At 41.0% G+C, this 14339-nt stretch overlaps 1 protein-coding gene across 9 annotated transcripts in view; it reads left to right on the plus strand.

The window, feature by feature from the left end:
* The first annotated feature begins 4721 nt into the window (after window positions 1-4721).
* Window positions 4722-14339, plus strand: part of RBMS1 (RNA binding motif single stranded interacting protein 1) — a 241187-nt gene continuing 231569 nt past the window's right edge. For 2 of the 9 annotated variants that reach the window (XM_070070775.1, XM_070070766.1), the window contains exon 1: window positions 4755-5294. Coding sequence is in view for 8 of the 9 variants with exons in the window: in XM_070070766.1 (XP_069926867.1) it covers window positions 5220-5294 (75 nt within the window). In the remaining variant the exon portion in view is untranslated. Of the gene's footprint in view, window positions 5295-14339 lie in introns of all 9 variants that reach the window. The other 7 variants (XM_051849539.2, XM_051849537.2, XM_051849535.2 and 4 more) reach the window with 7 other exon arrangements.

Raw genomic sequence — 14339 nt, forward strand, 5'->3', positions numbered from 1 at the left:
AGTACCAACTCATTTTCAGAAAATTGGTAAATGAGGGGCAATCATCCTGTTTTTTTCCTGTGATAATTGTATTTCAACTTGACCAAAGACTTAAAGAAGGTTCTTCATCATAGATAATTTACAACTAATAAGTGCAGAAGAAATGATAAAATTGGGTAAAGGGGGCCTGTACTGTGGTGTAATCGGTAAAGCTGCTGCAGGCAGTGGTGGCATTCCATATGGGTGCCAATTCAAGTCCCGGCTGCTTCTCTTCCAATCCAGCTCTCTACTATGGCCTTGGGAAAGCAGTGGAAGGTGGCCCAATCCTTGGGCCTTTACACACACGTGGGAGACCTGGAAGAATCTCCTGGCTCCTGGCTTTGGATCGGCCCAGCTCTGGCCATTGCAGCCATTTGGGGAGTGAACCAGCAGATGGAAGACCTCTCTCTTTCTTTGTCACTGCCTCTCTGTAACTCTACCTTTCCAATAAATAAATAAATCTTTTTTAAAAATTGGGGGAAAAATCACAGTTTTAGAATTCCTAACAACATAACACTCATGAATGTTAAAAAACAGCTTGTGAATGGTTGATGGGGAACTTTAAAATGGATAATTAAGACTGATAATATTTGAACTTCTGATCAGCCTTGACATCACTAAAAGAGAGACAAGTGGATATTACATGTCTCCTGATGTCATACACATCACATCTCCCATGTGTGTTCAGTACCACTCAGGAAGTATTCTGTGCTCAAAATGTGACCCTGCCCCGAATCAATTTTCTAGAACTGATCATCTCTTTGAATGACACCATAAGTTCTAATCACCCACGTGGGACATTCGATAGGACAAACAACCCGAATCCTTTAACAAATAAATATCAACTTTAAAAGCGAGTGGGACTGAACTTTATATATTAAAGAGGCTCATGGGGCAGGGCAAATCAACTGAATTAATATGTGGAAATTGTTTCATTCTGACTGAAATAAACCATAAAAAGAAATTTTTAGACAATGGGAATAAAGTGAACAATAAATGGTTATTAGCTGATGTTAATAAATTGTGACATTTGTTAGGTATGTTAGTGGTATTTTAAAAAGTTCTCATATGTTGGAGGTAAATACTATAATAGTTACTGGTAAAATAATATGATGTTTGGGATTTGCCTTAAAATACTCCAGGGAAATGTAAGTAAGTACATGTGTGCATGTATGCATGTGTGAAGCAAGAATGAGAGAATACTAATAAGGGTTGAAGCCAATTGTTAAAATTGGAAGAGTCCATATTCTATTCTTTCTGCTTTTGTGTGTGTTTGACCACAATCCTGTTTAAAATCAAAGGGTGACTTTACAAATATCTTAATGTGGAATGCACCAAATACACAAGAGTCTGTGAGCCACTTAGAGAATATTGAAATATATTCTTCAGTATTCACAGCCTAGAAAATCACCCAGAGTGTTAGCATCTGTATCCGTCTCCTATGCTCCTTCCTGGAGTTGTTCATTCTATTTTTTTCCTTGTTTTTCTTCATTGTTTCTTTACTCACTCATGTACCCAACATAGTGTATTTGTGTTTCATACAAATGGTGTCACGTTTCATGTATTCTGTTGACTTGCTTCTGTATTCAATATCAATTTTGAAATTATCTGTGTTGATGCTTCTAACTGTAGTTTATTAAAGTTTGCTGTTGTGAAGTGTCCCATTATGTGCCTATACCACAACCTTCCTAACCATCCTACAGCTGGTGGACAGTAAGTTGTTTGCATGTATTATGACTACCCCTGGTCATTTCTCATGGTACACACATAGAAAGTTTCCTTAAGGTATGTGTTTCAGAATACATGCAAATAAAATTGAATAATAACAAAATATTTTCTAAGGTGGTGGTTGTACCAGTTTATATATCCTCCAGGAAGCATTTTTTTTTTTAAAAATTTCCCACTTCCAGATTTTTCCTTTTTTAAAAAGATTTATTTGTCTGAAAATCAGAGGCACAGGAGGGAGGGAGGGAGGGAGAGAGAGAGAAATCATTCTTTTATCCACTTGTTCACTTCCCAGATAACCACAATGGCCAGGGCTGGGCCAGGCCAAAGCCAGGAGCTGGGGGTTTCTTCCAAGTCTCCCACACAGGTGCAGAGGTGTAAGCACTTGGGCCATCTTCCACTGCTTTCCCAGGCACATTGGCAGGGAGAAAGATCGGAAATGAAGCAGCTGAGACTTGAGCCTATACCCATGTGGGATGCCAGCACTGTAGATGGCAGCTTAACTTGCTATGCCACAGCACCAGCCCACGATTTTTTTCCCCACTCCAATTATTTTCAGAGTTCTTCAGTTTTGTTAGTCTGGTGGTGAGTGTGAAATGGCATTTTACTATTTTAATTTTTCCCTTTATTACTAGTAATGTTAGCATCATGTCATACATTTTTCTGGGCACTTGTGTTTGCTCTGTGAAAGTACACATTCTTTTGCTTATATTCTCAAAAGCAGTTTCTTGTCATTGATTCTCAGGTGTTCTTTATATATCTCATAAATGGACTTTTTGCAGTTATATTGTCTTACAAGTAACTATTTTGTGACTCGTTTGTTCACTGTCTTTATTACTGTGTCAATGAACCAACATTATTAATTTCAATATAGTCAGAGTTAGCAATCTTGCAGTTTTATTCACCCCATTGAAGACATCTTTCCCTGCCTCAAGGTCAAAAAAGCTATTCCCCTGTATTGTGTTCTCACAGCTTTATAGTTTGGCTTCCCATCTCCATCTAGGTCTTTAATCCACCTAAACTCTCCCTCCACCTTTGTTACTTGTCAGGCAGGGCTCCAATTTCATTTCCTCCATATGGACAAACAATTGACCTAGAACCATTTATTGAAAATTTCATTCTTTCTCCAGTGCTCTGTATTACCGATTCAGTCATACATCAGACATTTATATAGGCGTAGGTGTGGGTCTGCTTTGGGGCTGTTTAAAGCAGCCTGAATTTTCATCATCATTAAAAAACCAGTAACTAGAACAGTCTAATTTTGGTAATTTCCCTTATCACTTCAAATCTAGAACTTCTGAGATTGTTCTCAGTTTAGTTCTCTTCCTTCAGTCATGCCTCCGAGTCATTGTTTCTCGCTCACCTAGGTTCCTAAAACACACGTCAGCGTGTGGCAGTTCTCTGGTTTAAAACACTGACGGAGCTTATATTGGAACAATATAGGGCATTTCTTAAGCTCCCCTAGCTAGACAGGGAGACACCCCCGACCAACTCCGAGGCTCTCATTAACCTTGACAGTGCTCATGGCATACTAGGATCTTAGTGAATATTCATTTCCTTATAGGATTTCACATGGGTAAATGTGGAGGGGCTCGATTTCTTTCCTGGCATATCCAAAATGTTCTCACACAAACTACATTTATTTTGCTTTTGTCAAACACATAAGACTTAGAAATGCATCTAAATATCAGGATTACATGGGGTTCAATCCACACTATTTCTTCATTATCCTAAGCATCTTATGAAACCTGCTTTGAAATGTTATCCTACAAAAATGTAAATGTTGAACAAAGTCAGGCATTCTAGTTCAGTTTGATTTTCCCTGTGCTGTTAAGATTCTGAAAACCAATATGACAAAACAAAATAATGAAGATCTACTTGATAACAAATGAGTTTTTCGTTGCACTTTATTAAATGTGCAAGGCCATCAGTTTGAGAATGCTTTCTTTTATACCTGTCCTATTTTAGTATCGCTCTGCAGGCTGCTTTGGGGACCAATTACTCCATTACATTATATCCAGTTATGTAGTGAGCCGAACCACCGTTCGTCTGGGGCTGTCTAGAGCGGTGACAATTAGGAGATGGAGAGAGGCAGAGGGAGATTGATTTTATATGTCACCGAAGCACGCTGCAACAATATGCCGGCGTGACTTTCAAAATGGCCTTAAAATATTCCAAACTCAGGGAGTTTCCTTGCTCCTGAGTGGGAGTTGACAGACTGTCTGGCAGTATTTGAAAGAGGCAAAGAGCTGATGTCTATATTGTGTCCTCTAATCACATCCTGTCTCTTTGCGGCATCCCTCCCCTTGGAAGGAGCCGTCTGTTTGTTGTAAGGCGCGCGCGCGTTTGTGTGTGTGTGTGTGTGTGTGTGTGTGTGTTCCCCTTGGAAGGAGCCGTCTGTTTGTTATGAGGCGTGTGTGTGTGCGTGTGTGTGTGTGTGTGCGCTCGCGCGCGCGCGCACCCGCGCGCCTGTGAGCATTGCCTCCCCCTGGTGCAGGGGCATGATTTCACCTCTCACAACCGGGAAAACCAAACGGAAGGACACTCACCCTCCCAAGGTCACCTAGAAAATTAGTGTAGTGGTCTGGGGTGGGGGCGAGACAGAACCCGCGCGACCCCACTCCAGCTTTGTGCTGGGCACTAAATCATTTTCCTTTCCATTTCGGGGGAAAGAAAGAAAAAAAAAAGCATCAGTCCGCGGGGTGTGCGGAGGGGGGGGGAGTGAGAGATTAATCAGATTTCCTCTTTTCCCGTACCTCCCCTCCCCCCTACGAAGCCAAGAACTCCAGAGAGCAGAAGAGGTGCCCTCTCCACCCCCGCCCCCACGCCGACACAAAGCGGTCTGGGATCGCAGGGCTCCCGCCGTCCTACCCGAGCCGGGGAGGTGAGCGGCGCTCCCAACTCTGCCCTCACCTCCAGCGGGTCCCGGGCTCCGCGGCGCGCAGGCCCCGCCCCCGCCCGCCCTTCCCCCACGGCCTCGGCCCGCCAGCCCCTCTCCCTGCTCCAGTCGGGCGCACCCACCCCAGATGCCGCCTGGCACCGAGCGCAGCCGCCGCCGCCGCCGCCGCAGCCGCAGCAGCACTTTCCACTTGTATTGATCCCCTCCCCGCCCCGCGCCGCCTGCTCGCCGAGCGGAGCGCGGCCCGCGCGCCAGCCCTTGGCAGCCCCGGCGCAGTCGGGCACCGGGAGGAAACTCCTTGGGAGCGCCCTGTCCGGGGTGCCCTCTGCGCGCTGCAGTGTCTTTCTCTCTGCTCGGGAGGAGGAGGAGGAGGAGAAGGAGGAGGAGGAGGAGGCGGAGGACGTCTGGTCCCGGCTGGGAGGTGGAGCAGCGGCAGCAGCAGCAGCCGCCGAGGCAGCCGCCGCCGCCGCCGCCGCCGCCGCCGCCGCCGCCGCCGGAAAGGGAGAGGCAGGAGCGATCGAGACTTGGAAACCCCAAAGTGTCCGCGACCCTGCACGGCAGGCTTCCTTCCAGCTTCATGGGCAAAGTGTGGAAACAGCAGATGTACCCTCAGTACGCCACCTACTACTACCCCCAGTATCTGCAAGCTAAGGTAAGGGGGCGCCGGCCGAGGGGCGGCGGGGGCGCGCGCGGGGTCGGCCCGGGAGAGGCGCGCGGCGCCCCCCGCCGCCCCGGGCGGAGTTGATGGAAGGTTGCTAACTATAGCGCTGGCCTGGGCAGAGCCGCGCTGCGCTGGGCGGCGGCTTCCCGGGGCGCCGATTGCGGGGATCGGGTTACAGAAAGCCGCGGGGGGAGAGACCAGACAGGAAAGAGCCGCCAGCCCCTTCCTGGCCCGGGAGGACGCGACGAGGGTCGAGGGGCCGAGCGGCGCCCTGCGCCCGGTGCTGCCCGGCCGGCGGCCGACGCCTGGGGCCCGCGGCGCCCGGACCCCCTCTCCAGGGCCTCGCCCACTGAGCAGTAACTCTTCTCTTCCCCGGGAGCGGCGCGGGGCCTCCCGCCCCCAGGGACGCCCCTCTACCTCGTGCGCGCGCGTCGACCGGGGCTGCAGGGCGGGGTGGGGGTGGGGGGCCGGGACGTTTTCCTGCCCGCCTCCGGCCCTGCGCGCCCGCCCCTCGCCTCTGATCTTTGTGCGGTGTGGCACTTCACCTGGTTACTGATTTCTACTTTTACGCTGGTGTTTTGGGTAGAAAAGTGGCCAAAGTTCACTCAGTGTTCATTGATGTCCCTTTGAATCTTTTCTGTGGCTTTTTTTTTTTTTTTTTTTTTTTGCAAAGGGGGGATAATGGGCAGATTTCAGCGCAGAGAAAGAAGTGAGTTTGTATTTAGTTAAAACAGGAAGAAAAAAACCCACCTCCTGTGTTTTACCACCGATCGATTTCCAGTGGTGTTTTTCCAAAAGTGGCCTGCATGCACTCTTGAGTTCCAGCAGCTGATGACATGTAGCCATGCCAATTACGACCGGTTTGGGGGGGCCCTGGGTACTTTGTTTAGAGGGCCTATCTCATATTCACTGTAAGAATGTGATGCCTTCTGAACTCATTAACAAAAGAAGGAGAAGAGGAACAAAGTTGGGTACGTGAAGAGTGGCGATTTCTGCTTTAGAAGCTTCTGCCACGGTTTGGAAGGGCGGAAGTTGGATGCAGCAGGCTCCTTAAGCCGTTAACATCTAGCACAGCTCCGCGTGCCTTTCTAGCTCAGAAAACGACCAGGTATGGATGCTGTGCCTGAACTTCCGTCGAGAGAGAAGGCAACCATGACCGGCTGGCTGGCACACTGGGCATCACTGGCCTGACTCGAAGAATCTCAGGTTCAGCCTTGAACTGTAAGAAAGTCTCTTAGAATGTGTGTGGTCCGTGTTGCATGTACCTGCAACACAGACCTGTATTTGCAAAAAGGACACTTGTCGGCATCAAGGCCAAGAATGTCCAAGCACTCCAGGGTCTCTTTCTCACTCCCCACATCACCCCCTCCTCACTTCTTGTTTTACTTTGAGTCACCAGAAAGCTGCAGGAGGGTACCAGCAAGGAAACCCATCTGTTCATTTCTGTGTGGTTCTGACGGGTTTGTTTTCAGGAACTTGGGAGATGCTCGATTTTGGGGGGTGCTCCATTGTAACTGTACAAAGAAATTTTGTGGCATAATCAATGCCCTACCTTTTAGATGTCTTATATATTTAATGCACTTGTTTAAATTATGCAGCATTGGGTGCCTGAAAGACAGCCTATTCAACACTTAACTATATGAATAATAAATACATACACTCAGGTGAAGAAGAAAATAAAAGCTGTGTTTCTACAGGCACATTTACCTTGGTAATTTTTATGTACCATTAGTAAGTTAGAAACCAAGTACCTAACATTTAATATAGCTAATGCAATGCCATTTGGCTTTTTTTGCCCTGTAAATAATTGAAGAGAGAGACAAACGACAAGAGCCTTCTCTGGTAATTAGGGTCGGATCCCAGAAAGCTTTAGGGCCCATTTTCTGAAAGTGTGCTTCCTGCATAAAGCATTTAATATTGATTTGTATTTCAGTAAATGACATTCTCAAAACGTATTTTGCTGTTTCTACTATGAAATCTGAAATCCTAATACTCTGGGTCTCTTTGTTTCCAAAGAGAGGTACATATACTCACTTGACCTATATAGCATCGTATTAAAGTTTGGTAATGAAATCTCAATTCCCGATGGTAAAAGTATCTTGATTATCTCAGTAAGGGACATCACCTGAAACTGAGAAGTGATTAGATGCAGATTTTAGGTAAGCAGGGTTTGCAACATGTAGACTTTTTCTTTTCCTCTCTCACACGTCTATTAGTAACAATGTAATAGTGTAGTTTAAAAAGATAGGCTTTGTTTGATTTGTAGTTAATTTAAAAACAAGCATTGCCTAATCGACCTAAAGAGTTTATAGACTTCTTAGAATCTGCCAGATGATGCTTGCCTGTGCATTTTAACCTTCCTGAAGTGTGGGCTAGAAAACGTCACTCTGTTTAAAGTACAGGGATGTGTTTGCTAGCCTGAGTTGTTTTGAAACTTTTGTCTAGTAGCTCTATCAAAAACCTAGGAATGGCATGGTTGTTTAAAAGTGGTGTTTAACTTGTGATCAAGAGATACATGCGATTTTATTGAATCAAGAAGAAATAAATGGATACGATTTCTTTTCATCGGAAGGAATGGATGATACCAAATAAGGGCACTTGAAAATGACTTTTGTTCCCATTCTTTAAAAAGTTACATATGCCAAACCATTCTTCTTCTGCTGATGATCCCGGCAGAGTCTTTTTTAGCTAATTTACTTTGTAATTCCCCTCCCTCTGCCAAATGTTAGCTACTTCTGCATTTTCTTAGCAACAACAAAAAATAACATCGGTGGGTCTATTTTAGAACAAATGACCGTCTTGGTATGCTTTGTGCTTAGAAGGAAAACACTGTTCACCAAAGTACTGCATCTGCATTCAACATAGAGTAAACTTGAGGTTGCTTTGAAAGGCTAGGGCTTGGGTGGCAATGAAGGAGATTATGTAATTTTCAGAATACCTTCGTGTAGATTTCAAGTAACCTGATTTTACACACTGCTGAGATTTTTTTTCTTTTAATTTTCCAGTCACGATAATCTTATCGCAGCAAGTTCTCTTTGTGACCTCACATATTTATTCTGAAATGTAGTTTGATGTATCTTTGTAAACATAAGCACATATTGTTTAAAGGATTTTCTGGGTTTTAAAATGACTTGTGTTATATTATGAAAATTAAATTTAAATTCTGGCATTCTAACATTTTAACTTAAAGATTTGTATGTACACATTTTCAAGCAATGGCTGTAGTAATTTCATTTATTGTAAAGGCAACCCCTGGATCTTGGTTTATTTCAATGATAGTATAACATTCATTATTGCTAATGTATGTTTGCAAATGTTTGTGGGAATTGAAATACTTATTCTATTTCTTTTGAAGACATAACTAGGTAGCTGGATATTTTGTACCAACTGAAAGCACTTTGACACATTTGTAATCTTTATTCACGTATTTCTAAAATATGTTTCTATAAAACACATAAAAAGCTTTACTTTTAAGTTTTTCTGCATATAGCAGTATTGTGTCTATACTAAAGAAACCTTTATTTCTAGAACAAAAAAAATAATTTTAGGCTGTTTTGTATAAATGTATGGCAAGGAACAAATCTGAACATAGCTTCAAAATCTGAAAAATAATGAGTGATTTAACTCGGGATTCCAGTAATAAAGGATACCAAAACAAAGCAGTTTTTCTGAATTGAACCTTTATGTGCTTTTTATTTAATTGTAGCCAAATGAATATTGTGTTGAACAATCTGCCTCTCCAGAAATTAGCAGCCATGATTTTATACATAGAACTACTGAGAATAATAGACTGGCGTACAGAGACAGAAGGTGCTTTGTATCCTAAGACTTAACCACATTTATAAGGTGAATAAAATTTGCTTAAATCTCTCAATTTAGTAATACAGCATTTTGTACTGATGATTAAACTTTACATCCTTACATGAGTGGGACGTTGTACCTGCCTGGAAAAGGTATTGCAAGATTCAAGCTCATGTAAATGTTGAAATGAAGATGCAGTATATAAATATATCATATCACATTTTAGCATCCTTCCCTTTGGGTAGCTTTCTGTTCTTTTGAATTTCTCATAATACTGTTATTGTGTGGACTACTTTTTCTATGTGGGCAGTCGAATGCAAAGGGCCTTGAAGGGAACAGTAGTGGTAAGTAATAAGAAGTAGGAAAGTCCCCGATCATTTCCTAACAGTATAACTAGATATACCTTCCATTTTTGGCGATCTTGACTTTGGATTTAAATTCAAATGTGGGCAATTTCCATGAAATACACTTTCAAGAAAAAATGTTAATAAACTTTACTGAAGTACTTCTTTGTATTTTGCTTAGTGGTTTATTGAAGCTTCAGATTATCCCGACTTACTTAATGAGTACTAAAAAATGTTTAGTTATGCGTCCTTTAGTTAAAAACAGAAGGATCTTTTTTCCCTTTCTTTTTACTAAAGAGGGACTTACCAGAAAAGGAAATCACTTATTTTTTTTTTTCTAAATCTGTTTAACCGATAAAAATCACATGAGGAAGATCCAGAAAGGAAGGATAAGTGCTCAGTAAAAATGACACAGTTACGGTTGCACATTGTTTATGGAGATGAGGAATTTCTTCTCTAGTTTGTTTTTCACTGTATCTCAGTTAACAGAAGTTTGTTTTCTCCGGGCATGGTCTCAGGACCCCACTGCATGCCTCTCTGTAAAGGATGTCAGTACCTCCTATGTTTCTTGCTTGATTCCTAGGTGCTACATAAGTGCTTCTTCAGGGAGCACTATTGTTCAGGGGGAAAAAATGTGTGCAGAAATTTGTTATATCAGAAAAGTTTGTAGGCCAAAATCTACAAATATTATAATACTCTATCCTAAATTTTAGATGAAATCTCAATATAACCTTATTTGTGTTTTGATTTGTTTTATTACTAAAATGAAAACTTTCAAGTTGTTTAATGGATTAAATGAGATCTATAAGAAGAATCATATCAATTGGCTAAGGATTATATTTATAGAATCAAAAGTGATTTTTTGCATAATCTTTTTAAAGAATATGGGTACCACAGGGCCGGCATTGTCATGCAGCCAGATAAGCATCTGCCTACAACACCAGCCTCCCCTATCAGAGCCCTTGTGGGAGTCACAGGTGCTCTGCTTCTGATCCAGCTCCCTACTAATGTGCCTGGAAAGGCAGAGGATGATGACCCAAATACATTGGCCCCTGCAACTCACATGAGAGCTATAGATGAAGTTCCTGACTCCTGGATTTGGCCTGGCCCAGCCCTGGCTGTTGCAGCCATTTGCATAGTGAACCAGTGGATTGAAGATCTCTCTCTGTATTTCCCTCTGTCTCTTAAATATGTAAGTAAATAAATCTTGAAAAAAAAAAAAATGGATGCCAGAGAAAGTCTCACAGTGGCAGCTTGAAGGGAAAGATGTCATAGAGAAGTGATGACACAGCAGGTATATGCCTCCATCATGTCCTACCCCATTCAACCAACCAGCACTACTCAAACATTTTCTGCCTGATTTTCAAGAAAAATCTCCTTTCTAGGGTATTCTAGATATGGCCAAAACATTTATTTCTTTAATGAATGATAACTAAAATATAAACTAGGGTTGATGTATTGAATATTATAGTTTTGTTTCAGTTACTGACTATTACATAACCCTAAATATGACATTTGGCCACCTGGCTTTTAAATTGGGAAAGTATACTTTTTAACCCATTTGGGATATTATAGAATAAAGCAGGAATATATTAAGTAGGTCTAAAGTAGAAAGGTTTTATTCAGTATGAAAGAATGCATTTTTTATTTAAAAATTGGTAGTGATATGTTAGTTATTTAAATGCAGCATCATAATATTTGGTAAGAAGTCAAACCACAAACTCGAAATTTGGACATTGGACTTGAGGATGTTATGTGGGATGACTTTAAATGTTCTGGTTTCTGTGCTGTATCATTTTCATGAATAAAATAGTAAGACCTGCTGGAACTTGGCTATGCCTCACGAACGGCAGCACTTGGATGAGAAAGAGGTTTACCACTGGGAGTTTGGTCAGATGACATACACAACAAAACCTCTTAGAACCATGTGTGTTGAACACACATACAGATTTGATAATGGAAACTAAACATTTCTCAATCTGACATGTATGCGGGACACGGCGATTGTAAAGTGGATGGTGACGGCTAAGCCAACAATAAACTGAACATGTATCTCCAATAATCTAATTCCTTATTTTTGTTTAATGTATCTTGTCTTTTTAACATAATTATATGAATATTTTAATTTTTCAAAGAAGCACTGGAAAACAAGCATGTCAGGATGATGAGAGCGAAACAAAAAGGAAAGGGCAAAAATCAGCGTGTAGGCCTCCTAGGAGAGCAAATGTCTACTGCTGAGTGTAGCTGCTCTGCCTGTATTGTCGTCCAGCTGATTCTTAAGTGGATGCATCTGCCATTTGAGAAGATGGAGGGTGGATTATATTCTTCTGGGTGATGACTACGTCTAAAGAGAACTCAGTTGCTAATGTGAACAGTACCTTGCTTCTACACCTGACACTGTAAACATGCAAAAATCAACATCCAGTGGGAGATCTCCTACAATGGCAGTCACATCTGTATTCTGGAAGCTTGTTGAAAAATTATTGAGGCCTATAATGGGCTAAAACACTAGCTAAACAAACAAATGAACAAACAAAAAACAAATAGTAGCTAATCAATCTTGTTTACCAAGTGACCCTGATGCGCATTCTCTGCACTTGACATTGGGAAAGGTTAGGGAGTGGAATATATGATTCCCACTCTCCTGAACCTCACAGAAAACCAGGGAAGACAGAGGGCACACAACACAAGAAATCAGCAAAGGATATTGGCGAAAGAGTAGACCAAGGTAGGCAGCATAACAGCTGAAAGTCTGAGTGACAGGGAATGTACTAAGATATGTGAGTGGGATTAAAAAGTCTGCGTGCATTTTGTCAGAAACAGTGCTAAAGAAGCTACCACAACCCTGGGGGTTTCAGAAAGAAATGTGGCTGTATTTTTTTTCTTATTTTTAAAATTTTTAATTAGTTTGTAACAGATTCAATGTGGTTGGTGGATACAGTTCTAAGAATATAATGATATGCCCTTCCTCCCTCTCTCCTCCCCACCCCCATTCACCCTACCACTGTCCCTCTCTCTTTCTTTCGTTTTTTTAGTTTTTGAGATAACATTTTAAGTTTACATTACAAAAAAAGCTAATATTTCACCAAATAAGAAGTTTAACGAGTAAAAAGCAAAAAGACTCTATCGGGAATATAGACAACAGCTGTATACAATAATGGAATGTAAAAATGAGCATTTCACCCATATACAGTGATTTTTAAAGTAATCACAGATAATTAAAACTATAGTAGTATATCATTCTTAACCATTGGTTTGACAAAGGCATAAAATGAAGTTTGACAAAACTGTATTTGCAGCAATACTGATAAATACAGGCATTTCTTTCTTTTGTTTTTGTTTTCTTTTTCTTTTTTTAAATATTAACTCTCACATATAAGGGAGAACACGTAGCATTTGTCTTTCTGTGTCTGGCTTATTTCCCTCAAATTGCACCCATTTTGATGTAAATGGTAGAATTTCATTCTTTTTATAGTTGAATAATATTCCATTATATATATATGATATATATATATCACATTTTGTTTATCGATTCATCTGATGATGGACACCTTGGTAGATTCCATATTTTGGCTATTGTGAACAATGCTACTGTAACTGTGGTGGTGCAGGTATCTCTTTGATACGTTATGTTCATGTCTTTTGGGTATATACCCAGTAGTGGGTTAGCTGGATCATACAGCAAGTCTATTTCTAGTTTTTTTAAGAAATCTCCATACTGTTTTGCACAGTGTCTGCACTAATTTACATTCCCACCAACAGTGTGGAAGTGTTCTGCTTTCTCCACATTCTCACCAGCATTTGTTCCTCTCTGTCTTTTGCATTTTAGCCACTCTGATAACTCATTGTGGTTTTGATTTGCGTTTCACTGATGGCTAGTGATGTTGAGCATTTTGTCATATATTTGTTGGCCATTTATATTTTTTTTGAAAACTGTGTATTGAAGAAATATGGCTTTAAATGGAAGAATGAAAATTTCTTGGGTTGATAATCAGCATTGTTTTGCATATTCTTTATGCATTATAATCCTTTTAAGGCTATTTGGAATTTTAAAAGAATACTGTTTTTTTGTAGTTTGTCTTCATTTTGAAATTTCATGTTCAGTTACTGTATTTTACTTTGTTATTTTTTTTTTGCAGCTTTATGCTTATAAATGTGCTATTAAACCAACCTCTTAGGGTTATAACAGGCTTATAATGTAATTCTCAAATGATGACATAATGGTTATACAGAAGTGTTACTCCTAGTGTTTTGAACCATTTAAAATGATGTGCATTTCTCATAATTCATTAGCCTTGCTAACAGCAAAGGGGAAAAATAAGTTTGGGGTATTATGATGCTGCTAATTAGATCATTGCCTACAATCTATGCATTAATAATATGTCTAATGTGAGCTAGCATTTCTTCAGAAAATAACATTTTAAAAAATTATTCCTAATCTTTTGTGGATATCTCTTTTTTGGGCCAAATCAAGCGTTAGTTCCTTCAAGATAAACAGTTACTCACGTCTGCAGCTGGAACCAAGGGCTTTAGGAGTCACATTGCCCTCCGCCTAGCCTAAGTGTAGAACCCTGAATCCATTCCTCTGCATATGTGAGCCCATTTCAGACAGTACTGGCCGTGTTTTTCTATGAGTTGAAAAATGAATACTTAGAGATGCAGAAGTGGATGGCCATATGTAACTTGAATTTCTTGGGGTGGAAAAAAATCAAAGTTACCAAAAATGAATTTTATATTATAAATTTCCAGTATATTATCCTCAAGTAACACTGTACTGTTTCTGTTGCTAAATACCTTTAAAACATGATGATTTTAAGTTGCTATTGGGAATTTATTTGTCTTAAAGAACCTCTGAACTTCCTGTTACCGACAGAATTACAAGAAGTATTTT

This window comes from Oryctolagus cuniculus, chromosome 3 (genome assembly GCF_964237555.1).
Source record: "Oryctolagus cuniculus chromosome 3, mOryCun1.1, whole genome shotgun sequence".
Taxonomy (NCBI): domain Eukaryota; kingdom Metazoa; phylum Chordata; class Mammalia; order Lagomorpha; family Leporidae; genus Oryctolagus; species Oryctolagus cuniculus.